At 44.6% G+C, this 20,624-nt stretch overlaps 1 protein-coding gene across 8 annotated transcripts in view; it reads left to right on the top strand.

The window, feature by feature from the left end:
* LOC110491647 (liprin-alpha-3) overlaps positions 1–20,624 on the top strand; it is a 46,665-nt gene that overhangs the window by 20,997 nt on the left and 5,044 nt on the right. For 4 of the 8 annotated variants that reach the window (XM_090202292.1, XM_090202293.1, XM_090202296.1 and 1 more), the window contains exons 18-24: positions 1,750–1,996; positions 9,377–9,516; positions 10,761–10,882; positions 15,044–15,222; positions 15,431–15,631; positions 15,810–15,872; positions 16,391–16,417. In XM_090202292.1, the coding sequence (XP_090058418.1) occupies positions 1,750–1,996; positions 9,377–9,516; positions 10,761–10,882; positions 15,044–15,222; positions 15,431–15,631; positions 15,810–15,872; positions 16,391–16,417 (979 nt within the window). The remainder of the gene's footprint in view (positions 1–1,749; positions 1,997–9,376; positions 9,517–10,760; positions 10,883–15,043; positions 15,223–15,430; positions 15,632–15,809; positions 15,873–16,390; positions 16,418–20,624) is intronic. The other 4 variants (XM_090202295.1, XM_090202299.1, XM_090202300.1 and 1 more) reach the window with 1 other exon arrangement.

Below are 20,624 nucleotides of genomic sequence, written 5' to 3' on the forward strand. Positions count from 1 at the left end.
ACCTATCATCCTCCCAACTCCCTCCTCTCTACCTTCTCTTCCTCTGTATCCGCTGCTAAAGCCACTTTCTAACACTCTACATTTCAAGCATCTGCACCCAACCCTGGGAAACTCTTCTCCACTTTCTCCTCCCTCCTCAATCTTCCACCTCCTTGCCCTCCACTTTCTCCCCACTCCTTCATCTTCCACCTCCTTGCCCACCCTCCTGCCTCTCTGCGAACGACTTTGAAAAATAGGCTGACGACATCCGTTCTCATAAGAACTGCAAGACAGAACTGGCGACAGTTTGACGTCTGAATCACTAAATAACTCTGTCTGTCAGTCTATGTTAAATCATCAGGAACAATAGCGAAGTGAAGGACTAAACCAAATCAAAATAGGGGGTGCCAAAACGACGGGACATAATTACAATAATAACTCAATCTAGAACCCAAACTCGCTCCACTAGTCAAGAACACACAAGCACACACACACCAGTAATTCCACCACCATCTACTAGTAAGCTACCACAGCAATTCCTGGCCTCGTCTTCCTCAATTATGTTCGCCTCCACACTTCAACACACACAATGTTTGGACAAGCTCACCAGATTCCCAGTAGTCGATGGACCCTGTCGAACTCCCAGTGAGCGTGGTACACGTGCCCACCATCTGCTTCTTTCCATCTGCTTCTTTCCGTCTGCCTCTCGTCCGTGCTTGCTTCGTCACTGGTTCTGTTAGACTGGTAGCTAACAGGCTGTGGCTGTTGCGGTAGCGTTTGATGCTGTAACGAGTGCGGGAGGAGAGAGAGAGAAAGGTGTATCCTTCCCTCGTTACAAGGGGATCCAAGCAGGTGCGCCCGTTCAGATAATCAGAGGCAACCTAACATGAGTTAGGTTCACACAGCAAAGGGGCCGGTTAACAGCATGAGATTTAACACGTTGTATAGAAATCACAATAAAAACCCTTTTGCCACATATGAAATATCTTCTGTTCCCATTCAATGGGTGATCCTGAGGTCAATTCCACATACAAAAACACATATCTAAAATTTACCTCTGCCTTTGCTTTGTCCAAACCAGGAGTGAATACCGCAGATACAGAAAGAAAGACTCACACCTCCTGTGCTTTACTCAATCCAGAGGTTTATTCCACAAGCATATTATTAAGGTGTCCACATCACCAACGAACTATCATGGTCCAAACACACCAAGACAGTTGTGAAGAGGGCACGACAAAACTTTACAAATGACCTCAACTAACCTTTCCCCCCGCACATTGACTCGGTACCGGTACTCCCTGTATATAGCCTCGTTATTGTTATGTCATTTTTATTCTGTTACTTTTTGGTTAGATTATTATAATTTTTTTTCACTTTGGTTTATTTAGTAAATATTTTCTTACCTCTATATATTGAACTGCAATGTTGGTTAAGGGCTTGTAAGTAAGCATTTCACAGCAAGGTGTTACACCTGTTGTATTCGGCGCATGTGACAAATACAATTTGATTTGATTTGATTTTGATACCACAAACATTTATTCCTCATCTCATTGCGGCTATCCTCAGTTTAGGAGTAAAATGATAAACGTGAGTTATGTTCACTCTTTTTGTACCCTCTCCTCTCCTTAACTCCTCTCGCTCTGTTGTCTCCCTCTCGCTTCTCCTTTCCTTACTTTTCCACTGACCTCCACTTGCTTCCTCCGTCTCATCTCTCTTCCTTTCCTTTCCTCCCCTTTCTCTTTTACTCTCTCTTTCCCCATCTCCTCTCAGGCTGATCCAGGAGGAGAAGGAGAGCACTGAGCTGAGGGCGGAGGAGATCGAGAGCCGGGTGAGCAGCGTGGCCCTGGACTCCTCTCCTCTCCCCCCCTCCTCACTGGGTGGGGGCAGGGACAGCGTGGGGAGGGGCTACATGACCCCCTCCCTCACCTCCTCCACCCTGGCCTCCCCTTCACCCCCCAGCTCTGGACATTCCACCCCCCGACTGCCACATTCCCCTGCCAGAGAATCAGACAGACAGGTACAGTACCTTACGGCTGTGGCTATCTGTGATTGGAAGCATCTTGCATTTCAATGTATGTCTTCGTGGTTGTGGCAACCCAACGGGTAAGGCTAATTGAAATTACATCATAATGTCAGTTTACAATAAGAACTGGTTGAGATGGTGCTGACGGAGATGGTCGACTTGAGAACAAGATGGATGAGCTTCGTTTTTTGAGTTTCCTACCAATGGGACGTGAATAGTTGCAATATTCTTTTCAGAAATTTGGCTGACGGGTGATATGGACATAAAATTCAAGTGTTTCTCCATGCCTCGTTGCTCCTAGAGAGCAGACTCAGGCAAAACCAAAGGGGGAGGGGTGTTCCTCCTTGTAAACAACAACTGGTGTGCTGCTTCAAGCTTTTGCTCACCTGAACTAGAATACCTTATGGTAAATTGCGTACCTTTTTATCTACCAAGAGAGTTTTCATCTCTAATCATCACTGCTGTCGACATTCCACCACAAAATGAGAATGGCACTAAGCAGGCACTCAACGAGCATACAAGACCCTCCCTTGACCTCCCTTTGGAAAATCAGGCCATGACTCCATCCTCCTGCTTCCTGTTTACAAGCCTGTTTACAAGCAAAAACTCAAACAGGAAGTACCAGTGACATTCTCAGTACAGAAGTGGTTCGACGAATCAGATGCTAAGCTACAAGACGGCTTCAGCACAGACTGGAATATGTTCAGGGATTCATCCGATAGCATTGAGGAGTTTACCACATCAGTCACGGGCTTCATCAATAAGTGCATCAACGACATCGTCCCCACAGCAACCGTACATACGTATCCTAACCAGAATCCATGAATTACAGGCAGTATCCTCGCCGGGCTAAATGCTAGAGCTATACATTTTCAAGGAACAATATACAGACATGAACACTCTCTCTCAAACATGGAAAAAAAATCAATATAGGACTAAGATAGAATCCTACTACACTGGCTAAGATGCTTGTCGGATCTGGAAGGGTTTGCGGACTATTGTGGACAACAAAGGGAAATCCAGCCATGAGTTGCCCAGTGACGCAAACCTCCCATTCGAGCTGAATGCCTTCTATACTCGCTTTGAGGCAAACAACACTGAGCCAAGAATGAGCACCCGTGCTGTACCGGACAACTGTGTGATCTTTCTCTCCTTGGCAGATGTGTGTAAGACTTTTAAACAGATTAACACTCGCAAGGCTGCTGGGCCAGACGGAATACCAGGGCTCATTCTCAGAGCATACACAGACCAGCTGGGAAGTGTCTTCACAGACATTTTTAAAACATATCCTTGTCCCAGTCTGTAATCCCAACATCTTTCAAACAGACCACCATTGTCTCTGTTCCTAAGAACTCAAAGGCAACCCACCTAAATTACTATTGTCCTGTAGCACTCACATCTGTAACCATGAAATGCTTTGAAAGGCTGGTCACATCAACACCATCATCCCAGACACCTCCTGTACTCCCTGTTCACCCACGACTGTGTGGCCACGCATGCCTGCAACACCATCATCAAGTTTTCTGAAGACACAACGGTAGTAGGCCTGATCACCGTCGACGATGAGACAGCCTATAGGAAGAAGGTCAGAGACCTGGCAGTGTGGTGCCAGGACAACAACCTCTCCCTCAACATCGACAAGACAAACGAGCTGATTGTGGACTACAGGAAACAGAGGGGTGAGCACACCCCTTCCAAGTCAACAGGGCTTTAGTGGAGCGGGTCGAGAGCTTCAAGTTCCTCGGTGTCCATATCACTAAGGACTTAACATGGTCCTGTCCCACCAGCACAGTCATGAAAAATGCACAACAGCGCCTTTTGGCAGTCCCCTCAGACCCTCAAAAAGTTTTACAGATGCACCATTGAGAGCATCTTGACTGGCTGCATCACCGCTTGGTATGGAAACGACACCGCCCTTAATCACAAGGCGATACAAAGGTTGCTGCGGACATCTCAGTACATCACTGGGGTAGAGGTCTTCACGGATCCACTGGTAATGGAGTGGGTCCAGATGCAGAATTCAAAATAATGTCACGGGTCTGGATTGGATTTGATATGATTGTTACGGGTCTCGGGTATGTGTAATTTTAATTGACTTGCCTGGAAGGGCCCATACAGATCCAAATGTGACTGCTGCAGTAGAGAGAGAGAGAAATGTTATTATTTATGCTGCTACTCTTGCTTTTCACGAGAATGGAGCATGGCGCGTGTAGCTTGTGGTTGGCCAATCATGAGTCATCAAAGCAGTAATAGGCTACAGTCATAGAGCCTTCCTCCGTGTGTGGTAAAAGTTGGATATCTAATCAATGGAAGCTGGAATTAAAATGAATTCAAATGACGTCTATACAGAATGGATCTGGATGTCCTCGGGTCCATTTGGAACAGGTCGAATTTATGCATATTGGGTTCAAGTGGGAAAGCCCCAGGTCCATTTCGAAATGGTACCCATTGAAACCTCTACACTGGGGTCGAGCTCCCTGCCATCCAGGACCTCTATGCCAGGTGGTTTCAGAGGAAGGCCCCAAAAATGTTCGAAGACCTTAGCCACCCAAGCCATACAATGTTCATTCTGCTACTGCATGGCAAGCGTTAGCGGAACGCCAAGTCTGGGACAAAAAGGCACCTGAACAGCATCTACCCCCAAGCCATAAGACTGCTGAACAGTTAATCAAATGGCTACCCGGACTATTGCGTTGACCGTTTTTTGCAAAATATTACATTTTCATAAGTATTCAGACCCTTTACTCAGTACTTTGTTTAAGTACCTTTGGCAGCAATTACAACCCGTGAGTCTTCTTCTGTATGGCGCTATATGCTTGGCACACCTGTATTTGGGGAGTTTCCATTCTTCTCTGCAGATCCTCTCAAGATCTGCCAGATCTGCACAGATATTTTCAGGTTTCTACAGAGATGTTAGATCGGGTTCAAGTCTGGACTCTGGGTGGGCCACTCAAGGGCATTCAGAGACTTGTCCCAAAGCCATTCCTGTGTTGTTTTGACTGTGTGCTTAGGGTCGTTGTCCTGTTGGAAGGTGAACCTTCGCCCCAGTCTGAGGATCTGAGCACTCTGGAGCAGATTTTCTAGGATCTCTCTTAATTCTGCTCCGTTCAACTTTCCCTTGATCCTGACTAGTCTCCCAGTCCCTGCCGCAGCATGATGCTGCCTTCAAAACCATGCTTCACCATAGGGATGGTGCCAGGTTTCCTCCAAATGTGATGCTTGGCATACAAGCAAAGAGTTCTATCTTGGTTTCATCAGACCAGAGAATCTTGTTTCTCATGGTCTGAGAGTCTTTAAGTGCCTTTTGGCAAAGTCCAAGCGGGCTGTCATGTGCCTTTTACTAAGGAGTTGCTTCCGTCTGGCCATTCTATCACAAAGGCCTGATTGGCGGAGTGCTGCAGAGAAGGATGTCCTTCTGGAAGATTCTCCCATCTCCACAGAGGAACTCTGGAGCTCTGTCAGAAAGACCATCAGGTTCTTGGTCACCTGCCTGACCAAGGCCCTTCTCCATTGCTCAATTTGGCCTGGCGGCCATCCCTAGGAAGAGTGTTGGTGGTTCCAAACTACTTAAATTTAAGAATGATGGAGGCCGCTGTGTTCTTGGGGACATTCAATGTAGCAAAAAAAAAGTGGTACCTTTCTCCAGATCTGTTCCTCGATACAATCCTGTCTCTACGGACAATTCCTTTGACCTCAGGGTTTGTTTTTTTCTCTGACATGCACTTTCAACTGTGGGACCTTATATAGACAAGTGTGTACCCCGGGCCTAGTGCTTGAAGCGTCACTACAGCCCCGGGTTCAATCCCAGGCTGATTCACAGCCGGGCATGACCGGGAAACCCATGAGGTGGCACACAATTGGCTCATCGTCGTCCAGGTTAGGGGAGGGTTTGTCCTAACACGCTCTAGCAACTCCTTGTGGTGGTCCGGGCGCCTGCAAGCTGACTTCGGTCGCCAGTTGGATGATGTTTCCTCCGACACATTGGTGCGGCTGGCTTCCGGGTTAAGCGAGCAGTGTGTCAAGAAGCAGTGCAGCTTGGTAGGGTCGTGTTTCAGAGAATGCATTGCTCTCGACATTCGCCTACCCTGAGTCAGTACGGGAGTTGCAGCGATGGGACAAGTGTTACGCGGAGCAGCACAGGGGAACCCAAGAGCAGACTCAGACCAGGAAACAAGAATGAATGAACCAAGATATTTACTGCAACACAGGGAGAGAGGAGTGCAGGTCAGACGAAGCTTGGGTGGGTTGTAGGAAAGCAGATGTGGAGGCTGAGGTTGGAGTGAGCTGGGTTGAGACAGGGTTAACAGGTCCGAAGTGAAATCCAAGGAAGTGATGGTGAGCTGAATCCAAAACAGGGTAGAAGGGTGGTGAGAGGAGACGGGTACCAGAGTCAGAGCGGCAAAACTGCAGTGAGAGGATAACAGCGTCCGGCAGGGAAACAGGCACAGCAGGGAAACTGGAGCTTGAATAATCATAAAAGGCTAGAAGCATAATACTGACTGAGCAGAGATTATGATCTAGCAGAGTGGAAGTGGCAGGACTGAGTATTTGTGGAGGTCTTGATTATGGAACGGGTTGCAGCTGGTGGGGAACTGCTCTGACTCCAGCACACCTGTCTCCAACCACACACACAGAGAGAAAGGGAGAGGGAGATGGAACTGGGGGGAATGGCAGCAGGTCAATGAGACACTGGATGTCCACTAGGGGGTGTGGCAGGAGCAGATGTGACAACAAGACTTTCACTACCAATTGTATATCATGAAAAAGGGGTAAAAAATACCAAATAATAATAATAACAATATATATACTGTGCCTTGCAAAAGTATTCATCCCCTTGGTGTTTTTCCTATTTTGTTGAATTACAACCTATAATTTAAATAGATTTTTATTTGGATTTCATGTAATGGACATACACATAATAGTCCAAATTGGTGAAATCAAATGAAAAAATAACTTGTTTAAATAAATTCTAAAAAATGAAAAACGGAAAAGTGGTGTGTGCATATATATTCATCCCTTTGCTATGAAGCCCCTAAATAAGATCTGGTGCAACCAATTACTTTCAGAAGTCACATCATTTGTTAAATAAAGTCCACCTGTGTGCAATCTAAGTGTCACATGATCTGTCACATGATCTCAGTATATCTACACCTGTTCTGAAAGGTCCCAGGGTCTGCAATATAAGGGTTGGGTTATAAAAAATATCTGAAACTTTGAACATCCCATGGACCACCATTAAATCCATTATAAAAAAAATGGAAAGAATATGGCACCAGAACAAACCTGCCAAGAGAGGGCCGCCCACCAAAACTCACTGACCAGGCAAGGAGGGCATTAATCAGAGAGACACTCGACCACTGCTACTCTAACTTCCACGATGCAACCATTGTTCCTGTTCCCAAGAAAGCTAAGGTAACTGAACTAAATGACTAAATGACTAAACGACGAGACAGCCTACAGGGAGGAAGTGAGGGCCCTCGGAGTGTGATAAAAAATAACCTCTCACTCAATGTCAGCAAAACAAAAAAGATGATCGTGGGCTTCAGGAAACAGCAAAGGGAGCACCCCCCTATCCACATCGACAGGACAGCAGTGAAGAAGGTGGAAAGTTTTAAGATCCTCGGTGTACATATCACCGACAAACTGAAATGGTCCACGCACACAGACAGTGTGGTGAAGATGGCGAAAAAATGTTGCTTGTCACCGAAAACCCTCACTAACTTTTACAGGTGCACAATTGAGAGCATCCTGTTGGGCTGTATCACCGCCTGGTACGGCAATGGCACCGCCCACAACCACAGTGCTCTCCATAGGGTGGTGCGGTCTGCACAACACATCACCGGGGGCAAACTACCTGCCCTCCAGGACACCTATAACACCTGATGTCACGCGCTCCAGCAGGTATATCTCTCTGGTCACCCCCAAAACCAATTCTTCCTTTGGCCGCCTCTCCTTCCAGTTCTCTGCTGCCAATGACTGGAATGAACTACAAAAATCTCTGTAACTGGAAACCCTTATCTCCCTCACTAGCTTTAAGCACCAGCTATCAGAGCAGCTCACAGATTACTGCACCTGTACATAGCCCATCTATAATTTAGGCCAAACAACTACCTCTTCCCCTACTGTATTTATTTATTTATTTATTTTGCTCCTTTGCACCCCATTATTTTTATTTCTTCTTTGCACATTATTCCACTGCAAATCTACCATTCCAGTGTTTTACTTGCTATATTGTATTTACTTGCTATATTGTATTTACTTTGCCACCATGGCTTTTTTTTGCCTTTACCTCCCTTATCTCACCTCATTTGCTCATGTAACGGATGTGAAACGGCTAGCTTAGTTAGCGGTGCGCGCTAAATAGCGTTTCAATCGGTGACGTCACTTGCTCTGAGACCTTGAAGTAGTAGTTCCCCTTGCTCTGCAAGGGCCGCGGCTTTTGTGGAGCGATGGGTAACGATGCTTCGTGGGTGACTTTTGTTGATGTGTGCAGAGGGTCCCTGGTTTGCGCCCGGGTATGGGCGAGGGGACGGTCTAAAGTTATACTGTTACACTCACATCGTATATATACTTATTTTTCTACTGTATTATTGACTGTATGTTTGTTTTACTCCACGTGTAACTCTGTGTTGTTGTATGTGTCAAACTACTTTGCTTTATCTTGGCCAGGTCGCAATTGTAAATGAGAACTTGTTCTCAACTTGCCTACCTGGTGAAAAAAAACATTTAAAAAAATGTTACAGGATGGCAAAAAAAGATAATTAAGGACAACAACCACCCGAGCCACTACCTGTTCTCCTCGCTTCCATCCAGAAGGCGAGATCAGTACAGGTGCATCAAAGCTGGGACAGAGAGATTGAAAAACAGCTTCTATCTCAATGCCATCATATTGTTAAACAGCCAGCACTTGCACAGAAAGGCAGCTGCCTACCTACAGACTTGATATCATAAGCCACTTTAATAGGTGGAACACTAGTCACTTTAATTATGCCACTTTAAGAATGTGATATGTATATACTGTATACTGTATCCTTCAATATCTATTATTTACTATCTATTGCATCTTAGCCACTCTCTCACTGCTCAACCATATATTTTATACTTATATATTCTCATCCCATTCCTTTACTAGATTGTGTGTATTAGGTTTTGTGGAATTTGTTAGATATTAGGTTTTGTTGTGGAATTGTTAGATATTACCTGTTAGATACTGCTGCACTGTCAGATCTAGAAGCATAAGCATTTCGCCACACTCGCAATAACATCTGCCAGCCATGTGTATGTCACCAAGACTATTTTAATTTATTTTATTTGGGATTTGATTAAAATAGTTGTCTACAGTGACTCACTTGAGCTGATTGTCTGTCAATACAGAACAGCAAAGAGGGCGACGACTGCCGGGCGCTAGCCTTGATTGACTCCACCCCTCCTCCGGTTCCTCGTGCTCTGCGATTGGATAGAATGACTCACACACACCCAGGGGCTGGGCTGGATGATCACCGCGAATTCCGCAGGTACAGTTGTTACTTTAGTCAACATTGAGACAATGTGTGTTTGCTGGGAAGCTAGGTAATGGAAAGTATATCACTCCGTATTGAAATCAAGGTTGAATAAAATAAAAAATAAAATATATTAATGCCAATAGAATGGATATAAAGTAGGCTGGATAACCAACTATTTCAGTGACCATCATGTATAATGATCAAAAATATAAACTCAACATGTAAAGTATTAGTAAGTGTTGGTGAGCATTTCTCCTTTGACAAGATACTCCATCCACCTGACAGGTGTCACATATCAAGAAGCTGATTAAAGAGCGTGATCATTACACAGATACACCTTGTGCTAGGGACAATAAAAGTCCACTCTAAAATGTGCAGTTTTGTCACACAATGCCACTGATGTGTCACATTTTGATGAAGTGTGCAATTGGCATGCTGACTGCAGGAATGTCCACCAGAGCTATTGCCAGATAATTTAATGTTAATTTCTCTACCATAAGCCGCCTCCAACGTCGTTTTAGAGAATTTGCCAGTACGTCCAACTGGCCTCACAACTGCAGACCACGTTTATGCGTCGTGTGGGCGAGCGGTTTGCTGATGTCAACGTTGTCAACAGAGTGCCCAAACGTGGCGTTGGGGTTATGGTATGGGTAGGCATAAGTTACGGACAACCAACACAATTGCCTTTTATAGATGGCAATTTGAATGCACAGAGATACCCTGATGAGATCCTGTGGCCCATTGTCGTGCCATTCATCCGCCCCCCTCACCTCACGTTTCAACATAATAATTTACAGCCCCAAGCCGCAAGGATCTGTACACATTTCCTGGAAGCTGAAAATGTCCCAGTTCTTCCATGGCCTGCATACTCACCAGAAATGTCACCAATTGAGCTCTTTGGTATACTCCGGATTGACGTGTACGACAGAGTGTTCTAGTTCCCGCCAAGCAACTGCGTGCAGCCATTGAAGAGGAGTGGGACAACAGTCCACAGGCCACAATCAACAGCCTGATCAACTCAATGCGAAGGAGATGTGTTGCACTGCAAATGGTGGTCACACCAGATACTGACTGGTTTTTCTGATCCACGCCGATACCTTTTTTTAAAGGTATCTGTGACCAACAGATGCATATCTCTATTCCCTGTTGTGAAATCCATAGATTAGTGCCTAATGAATTTATTTCAATTGTCTTATTTGAAATGGTTGCGTTTTTTGTTCACCAGTGATGTTCTGTGATTAATTTGTAACCACCAGTAGTCAGGACTCTCTCCACAAAGCCAGCAAGAAGAAGAGCATCAAGTCCTCCATTGGACGCCTGTTTGGGAAGAAGGAGAAGGGGAGGATCGGAGGACCTGGGAGTCAGTCTGCCTCTCTGGGTAAGTCAATATAGAGAGTTGACCGCAGTGGTGGAAAAAATACTAAATTGTCATACTTGAGTAAAAGTAAAGATACCTTAACAGAAAATGACTCAAGTAAAACTAAAAGTCACTCAGTAAAATACTACTTGAGTAAAAGTCTAAAAGTATTTGTTTAAAAAAAAAACTTAAGTATCAAAAGTAAATGGAATTTCTAAAATGTACTTAAGTATCAAATCATTTCAAATACCTTATATTAAGCAAACCAGACAGCACCATTTAAAAAATATTTTTTTAACACATAATTTCCAAATGAAGCATTTGTGTTTTGTGAGTCTGCCAGATCAGATGCAGTAGGGATGACCCGCGATGTTCTCTTGATAAGTGTGTGAATTGGACAATTTTCCTGTCAAAATGTATCTAGTACTTTTGGGTGTCAGGGAAAATGTATGGAGTAAAAAATACAAATTGTTCTTTTGAAATGTTGTGAAGTAAAAGTAAAAGTTTCCAAAAATGTTAATAGTTAAGTAAAGTACAGATACCCCCCAAAAATACATAAGTAGTACTTTAAAGTATTTTTCCTTAAGTACTTTTCACCACCGGTTGACCGTGTGTGGGGTGTGAGGGTTAGAAACAATGTAAGGTCGCCTGTATTTTGCACACAAACTGTTTACTTATAAAGTATACACTAATATACACTAAGTATACAAAACATTAAGGACACCTGATCTTTCCATGACATATACTGACCATATCACGTTTTAGGGAAGACCCAGATGCAGACAGTGTCGAAGTAACAAAAGAACAGGGGGTAGGCAAAACGACAGGTCAAGGGCAGGCAGAGGTCGGTAATCCAGATCAGAGTCCAAAAGGTACAGAATGGCAGGCAATCTCAGGATCAGGAAACAGGTGACAAAGGGCTGTGAGACATGGGTTTGATTCTAGACACATGAAAAGTGTGATGTATATGGAGGGTACAGGGCAATAGAAGATGAACAGCAGAGGGGCTAATGACCTTGGAGATGGGGAAAGGGCCGATATACCGGGGGGAAAGTTTGCGGGACTCACCGGGACACACGGTGGGGCAGATCCCGGGTGGACAGCCATACCTTCTGCCCATGACAATGCCAGGGTCCGGTGGCGGTCCGCTTGTCGTCGATATGTGTAGGTGGTCTTGAAAAGGGCCGACCGGGCTCTCTTCCAGGTACGACAACAGCGGCAGACAAACATCTGAGCTGAATATATGCCGACCTCTTGCTCAGGGAAGACCAGAGTCTGATAACCCAGGAAACGTTCAAAGGGCGAGAGACCCGTGGCAGAGCAAGGAAGGGTGTTGCAGGGGTATTTGACCCACACTAGTTGCTGGCTCCAGGTGGTGGGGTTGGCGGAGACCAGGCAGCGAAGAGTCATCTCCAGGTCTTGGTTGGCTCGCTCCGACTGGCCATTGGACTGGGGATGGAACCTGGAGGACAGGCTGACCGACGACCCAATGAGTGTGCAGAACGCCTTCCAGAACCGGGACAAGAACTGAGGACCCCAATCGGAGACCATGTCCACTGGGAGTCCATAGATCCAGAAGACGTGCTTCACCATGAGCTGGGCCGTCTCTTTGGCAGAGGGTAGCTTGGGGAGAGGAATGAATTGGCCGGCTTTGGAAAACCGGTCCACTACTGTCGGGATGTTGGGATTTCCTTCAAACGGAGGGAGACCCGTGACAAAGTCCAGGGATGTGTGAGACCAAGGACGGTGAGGGACAGGCAGAGGTTGAAGGAGACCAGCCGGTGCTTGCCGAGGAGTCTTGTTCGGTGCACAGATAGTACATGTGTCAACAAACATGGAGATGTCAGGGATTATGATGGGCGTCGCACAAAAGCGTTGTCGCACAAAGGCCAGGGTACGATGGGAACCTGAGGGGCAGGCAAGCCTGGAGGAGTGGACCGCGTCAGGAAAAAGATCCATTTATCCCGCAGTCATAGGGTCGGTGCGCTCGGTGGCCCGGGCCTTACTGAACACCTCCCGGAGGTCCTGGTGGAGAGGTCCGGGGCAACTTCCGAGCCCCCAGGAAGATGTCCTGGGTCAGGCTGCGCGGACTTCAGGAAATGAGCGTGGCAAAACAGGCTCCAGCCCATGATGGCTCGAGCCAAGAGAATCCTAATACCACGGGAACCTGATAAGACTTAATGAGCAGGAATTGGATCGTCTTGCTGTGGTGCCCTGATACACGTAGGTTGATGGGGGTGGTATTGTGGATGACCCGGCCTATAGAGTGCCCGTCCAAATCAAATCAAATGTATTTATAAAGCCCTTCTTACATCAGCTGACATCTCAAAGTGCTGTACAGAAACACAGCCTAAAACCCCAAACAGCAAGCAATGCAGGTGTAGAAGCACGGTGGCTAGTAAAAACTCCCTAGAAAGGCCAGAACCTAGGAATAAACTTAGAGAGGAACCAGGCTATGAGGGGTGGCCAGTCCTCTTCTGGCTGTGCCGTGTGGAGATTATAACAGAACATGGCCAAGATGTTCAAATGTTCATAGATGACCAGCAGGGTGGGGATACCCAGCTCGGACACCAGGGTAGCTTCCATAAAGCTCTCATTGGCCCCAGAGTCGATGAGTACCTGATGAGATTTCGACTGGCATGAAAAGGGGTGTGAGTCAGGGCAGAACAAATGTTCTCCATATGGCACACCAGAGTTCTCGCTCCTACTGGTGAGCCTGGTCTTTTAGTGGATAGGTGGAGGCAAAATTACCAGTCTTCCCACAATACAGACAACTCTTAGTGTGAAGCCTGTATAGCCATTCAGCTGGAGACAGCCTAGTTCTGCCTAGTTGCTTTAGCTCGGGAAGAGGTGAATCGGACCTTCGTAGACTCTCGGAGGAACTCGGGTAGCCACGGGTTCTCTCGGTAACGGAGCCATTGGGGTCGTCAGGGATGCCTCGGAGGCGAGGTGGAATCCTTGGGCGGGCGAGTGAAATGGAATCTCCTCTCCTTCCTTCGTTCCCGTAGTTGCCCATCGATCTGAATGGTCAAGGCGATGAGCGAGTCGAGGTCCATCAGTAAGCTCGTCTTTTACTTCCTCCGATACTCTGTGCAGGGACATGTCAAAAAGTGTTTCCGGGTTCCAGGCACTCTCAGCTGCCAACGTGCGGAAATCCACCGCATAGTCTGCCACACTTGCCGAACAGTCTTGCCGAAGCTGGAGTAACTTCTGGGCAGCCTCTCTCCCGGACAATGGAGCATCAAAAACTTCCTTTACCTACGCCACGAACTCCTCCAGACTGAAGCATATGGCCAACTGTTGTTCCCATACTGCCGTAGCCCAGAGGTCAATAATCCAGTGTGGTGTGACAGGTACAGAATGGCAGGCAGGCTCAGGGTCAGGGCAGGCAGAATGGTCAAAACTGGAAAACTAGAAACAAACAGGAGCAAGGGGAAACAGAGACATACCCGAAGAGACTTGCAGCTGTAATTGCTGCAAAAGGTGGCTCTGCAAAATATGGACTTTGGGGGTGGGGTGAATAGTTATGCAGGCTCAAGTTTTCATTTTGTTGTTTGTTTCACAATAAAAAATATTTTGCATCTTCAAAGTGGTAGGCATGTTGTGTAAATCAAATGATACAAACCCCCCAAAAATCTATTTTAATTCCAGGTTGAAAGACAACAGAATAGGAAAAAATCCAGGGGGGTGAATACTTTCGCAAGCCACTGTATGTGTGCCATTCAGAGGGTGAATGGGCAAAACAAAAGATTTAAGTGCCTTTGAATGGGGTATGGTAGTCGGTGCCAAGTGCACCGGTTTGTGTCAGGAACTGCAATGCTGCTGGGTTTTTCACACTCAACAGTTTCCTGTGTGTATCAAGAATGGTTCACTACCCAAAGGACATCCAGCCAACTTGACACAACTGTGGGAAGCATTGGAGTCAACATAGGCCAGCATCCCTGTGGAACGCTTTCAACACCTTGTAGAGCATGCCCCGACTAATTGAGGTTCAACTCAATATTAGGAATGTGTTCCTAATGTTTGGTATACTCAGTGTACACAGTTATACTCAATATTCTTTTAAATAATCAACCAGGGTAGCATTTTTCTGTGTTTTTAGAAGAAAAACAAATGATTTATGGCAAGAGAGATTGTCCAGTAATCATGGGGAGTAGTTTCTCACATGACCTTTGACCTCAGCCTCCACACCTTCTGATGACCTGGGCTCAGCTGACCCCCTGGGCCTGGCCAAGATGGGAACTGGCACCGTGGAGAAAGATCGCCGCAGCAAGAAGAAGCACGACCTGCTAGAAGAAGCTTGTCGCCAGGGTCTTCCCTTCGCTTCATGGGATGGCCCCACGGTGGTTACATGGCTTGAGGTATGAAGTCTCACTGGTTAACTATCTGGGAGGAAATCATGTGCATTGTTTTACCTGAAGGTGCTCCATCTTACTATGAATGAATCTGAATAATGTACTGTACATGATGAACATATTAAATGCATCCTTATTGGCAGGGAATATTTTTGTAAATATTCCCAAAGCAGATACATCTTCTCCCTCCTCTTCCTTTTCCTCTTCCTCTTAGTTGTGGGTGGGCATGCCCGCCTGGTATGTGGCAGCATGTCGTGCCAATGTGAAGAGCGGTGCCATCATGGCCAACCTGTCGGACACAGAGATCCAGCGGGAGATTGGCATCAGTAACCCCCTGCACCGCCTGAAACTGCGCCTGGCCATCCAGGAGATGGTGTCCCTCACCAGCCCCTCGGCACCGGCCAGCACACGCTCCGTAAGTGTTAAAGCATATACACTCACAAACACGCACACAAACATTAGCATATGTTCAGTAACATACTTGCTGCACATATAGAAGTTTGAATAAGTCTGAGTGAAAATGTATGCAAACTGTAAACATATCCTTATTATTTTTCCATCTGAATCTCAAATTGTCCTCGATGACATCACAGTCGACTAGTGATATATGGATGACTCATGCCGAAATGGAGTCACTGACCGCTGCCATAAAACCAGTAAGTTGTTTTGCCTATCTCTCTCTTTTTATATTTGCTTTTAGTTCTCCTACACACTATCTCATTTCAAAAGTGATTTAATCTATGTTTGACGAATTAAGACATCCCAAGACTTTCGTGCAACTCAATTATCTAACAATATTCTATTAATTCCTAACTGTATAAGAATTGATGGTACACATGCAACTTGCTTGAAATCAACAAGCAACTTGAGACTATGCTGAATGAAAGTCCATTTACAATTTGTTTTCCTTGTCTTTGTCTCTGATTAGGCATGTGTCGCTGCACCTTTTCCCCACTACTCCCCCAAATTCTCTTTGAGTGTAGTGTTTCTCCAACTCATTTTCATTCACTAACAAACTATTCCTCCTTCTGCCCTTCCTTCCTTACATCTTTTCTTCTCCATAACGCCTCCTGTCATTTACCGTAAAAACACGTCCTGGCAATCGTTCCTTTCCCTCTCCCTCCACACCTCTATCCCTTTCTCTCTCTATCCCTTTCCTTTGCCTCCACTGAAGGAAGTGAAGGAGTTCAGCTGGGACCAGGTGAGATATTATTGTAGTTTTTGTCATGAAAACTATTGTCATGAACAGGAAATTAAATCAATGATATCACATTGTAAACAGGCCATACATCTGATACAGCAATTTGGGCATTTTCCTTAGATTTTGATCAATACTTTTTTACAGACTTTTTGTCCGCTTCAAAATAAAGTATAGACTATACTCAGGACTAGAATTGAAGTTAACTCTATCTATCTACAGTACCAGTCAAAAGTTTGGACACACCTACTCATTCAAGGGTTTTTCTTTATTTTTACTATTTTCTACATTGTAGAATATCACAACTATGAAATAACACATATGGAATCATGTAGTAACCAAAAAAGTGTTAAACAAATCAAAATATATGTTATATTTTAGATTCTTCAAAGTAGCCACCATTTGCCTTGATGACAGCTTTGCACACTCTTGGCATTCTCTCAACCAGCTTCACGAGGAATGCTTTTCCAACAGTCTTGAAGGAGCTCCCACATATGCTGAGCACTTGTTGGCTGCTTTTCTTTCACACAGCAGTCCAACTCATCCCAAACCATCTCAATTGGGTTGAGGTTGGGTGATTGTGGAGGCCAGGTCATCGGATGCAGCACTCCATCACTCTCCTTCTTGGTCAAATAGTGTTTTGGGTCATTGTCCTGTTGAAAAACAAATGATAGTCCCACTAAGCGCAAACCAAATGGGATGGCGTATTGCTGCAGATTGTTGTGGTAGCCATGCTGGTTAAGTGTGCCTTGAATTCTAAATAAATCACTGACAGTGTCACCAGCAAAGCACCATCATACCTCGTCCTCCATGCTTCACGGTAGGAACAACACATGTGGATATCATTCGTTCACCTACTCTGCGTCTCACAAAGACACGACGGCTGGAACCAAAGATCTTAAATTTGGACTCCTTGGAATAAAGGACAGATTTCCGGTCTAATGTCCATTGCTTGTGTTTTTGGGCCCAAGCAAGTCTCTTCTTCTTATTGGTGTCCTTTAGTAGTGGTTTCTTTGCAGCAATTTGACCACGAAGGTCTGATTCACGCAGTCTCCTCTGAACAGTTGATGTTGAGATGTACAGTTGAAGTCGGAAGTTTACATACACTTAGGTTGGAGTCATTAAAACTTCTTATGGCTTAGATCCCACTACCGGGATCGGTATGACAACAGCCAGTGAAAGTGCAGGGCGCCAAATTCAAACAACAGAAATCTCATAATTAAAATAACTCAAACATACAAGTATTTTACACCATTTTAAAGATAAACCAATTTCAAAAAGGCTTTACGACGGAAGCATGCTAAACGATTATGTTATGTGAGTCACAAAAAGCAGAAATAGAGATAAATGAATCACTAACCTTTGATCTTCATCAGATGACACTCATAGGACTTCATGTTACACAATACATGTATGTTTTGTTCGATAAAGTTCATATTTATATCCAAAAATCGCAGTTTACATTGGCGCGTTATGTTCAGTAGTTCCAAAACATCCGGTGATTTTTGCAGAGCCACATCAATTTCCAAAAATACTCATAATAAACATTAATAAAAGATACAAGTGTTATAGATCCAATTCTCCTTAATGCAACCGCTGTGTCAGATTTTTTTTTAACTTTACGAAAAAAGAACACCATGAAATAATCTGAGTACAGCGCTCAGACACAAAACAAGCCATACAGATATCCGCCATGTTGTGGAGTCAACAGAAGTCAGAAATAGCATTATAAATATTAACTTACCTTTGATGATCTTCATCAGAATGCACTCCCAGGAATCCCATTTCCACAATAAATGTTTGTTTTGTTTGATAAAGTCCATAATTTATGTCCAAATACCTCTTTGTTGTTCGCTCATTTTGTTCACAAATCCAAATTCATGAGGCGCGATCACTAGGTCCAGACGAAAAGTAAAAAAGTTCCGTTACAGTCCATAGAAACATGTCAAACGATGTATAGAATCAATCTTTAGGATGTTTTTAACATAAATCTTCAATAATGTTCCAACCCGGAGAATTCCTTTGTCTTTAGAAATGAAAAGGAACGCAGCAACCTCTCACGGGAGCGCGCGTGATCAGCTCATGGCAGACACCTGATTGAAAGAGCTCTCATTCCCTCCTCCTTCACAGTAGAACCCTGAAACAAGGTTCTAAAGACTGTTGACATCTAGTGGAAGCCTTAGGAAGTGCAATATGACCCCATAGACACTGTATATTCAATAGGCAATGAGTTGAAAAACTACAAACCTCACATTTCCCACTTCCTGGTTGGATTTTTTTCTCAGGTTTATGCCTGCCATATGAGTTCTGTTATACTCACAGACATCATTAAAGCAGTTTTAGAAACTTCAGAGTGTTTTCTATCCAGATCTACTAATAATATGCATATCTTAGCTTCTGCGCCTGAGTAGAGGGCAGTTTACTCTGGGCACCTTATTCATCCAAGCTACTCAATACATCCCCCCCAGCCATAAGAAGTTATAAAAACTTGTTTTTCAAACACTCCAAAATTTTCTTTTTTACAAACTACAATTTTGGCAAGTCAGTTAGGACATCTACTTTTTGCATGACACATGTAATTTTTCCAACAATTGTTTACAGACAGATTATTTCACATATAATTCACTCTATCACAATTCCAGTGGGTCAGAAGTTTACATACACTAATTCGACTGTGCCTTTAAAGAGCTTGGAAAATTCCCCCAAATTATGTAATGGCTTTAGAAGCTTCTGATAGGCTAAATTGACATCATTTGAGTAAATTGGAGGTGTACCTGTGGATGTATTTCAAGGCCTACCTTCAAACTCAGTGCCTCTTTGCTTGACATCATGGGAAAATTAAAAGAAATCATCCAAGACCTCAGAAAAACTATTGTAGACCTCCACAAGTCTGTTTCATCCTTGGGACCGATTTCCAAAACCCTGAAGGTACCCCTTTCATCTGTACAAACAATAGTATGCAAGTATAAACACCATGGGACCACGCAGCCGTTATACCGCTCAGGATGGAGACGCATTCTGTCTCCTAGAGATGAACGTACTTTGGTGCGAAAAGTGCAAATCAATCCCAGAACAACAGCAAAGGACCTTGTGAAGATGCTGGAGGAAACAGGTATTAAAGTATCTATATCCACAGTAAAACGAGTCCTATATCAACATAACCTGAAAGGCCGCTCAGCAAGGAAAAAGACACTGCACCAAAACCAACATAAAAAAAAGCCAGACTACGGTATGCAACTGCACATGGGGACGAAGATCGTACTTTTTGGAGAAATGTCCTCTGGTCTGATGAAACAAAAATAGAACTGTTTGGCCATAATGACCATTGTTATGCTTGGAGGAAAAATGCGGAGGCTTGCAAGCCAAAGAACACCATCCCAACCGTGAAGAAAGGGGGTTGGCAGCATCATGTTGTGAGGGTGCTTTGCTGCAGGAGGGACTGGTGCACTTCCCAAAATAGATGGCATAATGAGGGAGGAAACTTATGTGGATATATTGAAGCAACATCTCAAGACATCAGTCAGGAAGTTAAAGCTTGGTCGCAAATGGGTCTTCCAAATGGACAATGACCCCAAGCATACTTCCAAGGTTGTGGCAAAATGGCCTAAGAACAACGAAGTCAAGGTATTGGAGTGGCCCTTACAAAGCCCCGACCTCAATCGTATAGAAAATTTGTGGGCAGAACTGAAAAAGCATGTGCGAGCAAGGAGGCTACAAACCTGACTCAGTTACACCAGCTCTGTCAGGAGGAGTGGGACAAAATTCCCCCAACTTATTGTGGGAAGCTTGTGGAAGGCTACCCAAAACATTTGATCTAAGTTAAACAATTTAAAGCCAATGCTACCAAATGCAAATTGAGTGTATGTAAACTTCTGACCCACTGGGAATGTGATGAAAGAAATTAAAGCTGAAATAAATCATTCTCTCTACTATTATTCTGACATTTCACATTCTTAAAATAAAATGGTGATCCTAACTGACCTAAGACAGGGAATTTTTACTAGGATTAAATGTCAGGAATTGTGAAAAACTGAGTTTAAATGTACAGTATTTGGCTAAGGTGTATGTAAACTTCCGACTTCAACTGTATCTGTTAATTGAACTATGTGAAGCATTTATTTGGGCTGCATTCTAAGGTGCAGTTACAGTAACTCTAATGAATGTATCCTCTGCTGCAGAGGTAACTCTGGGTCTTCCTTTCCTGTGGCGG

The sequence above is a fragment of the Oncorhynchus mykiss genome, chromosome 16, assembly GCF_057628025.1.
Source record: "Oncorhynchus mykiss isolate SJ-2025 chromosome 16, ASM5762802v1, whole genome shotgun sequence".
Lineage (NCBI taxonomy): Eukaryota > Metazoa > Chordata > Actinopteri > Salmoniformes > Salmonidae > Oncorhynchus > Oncorhynchus mykiss.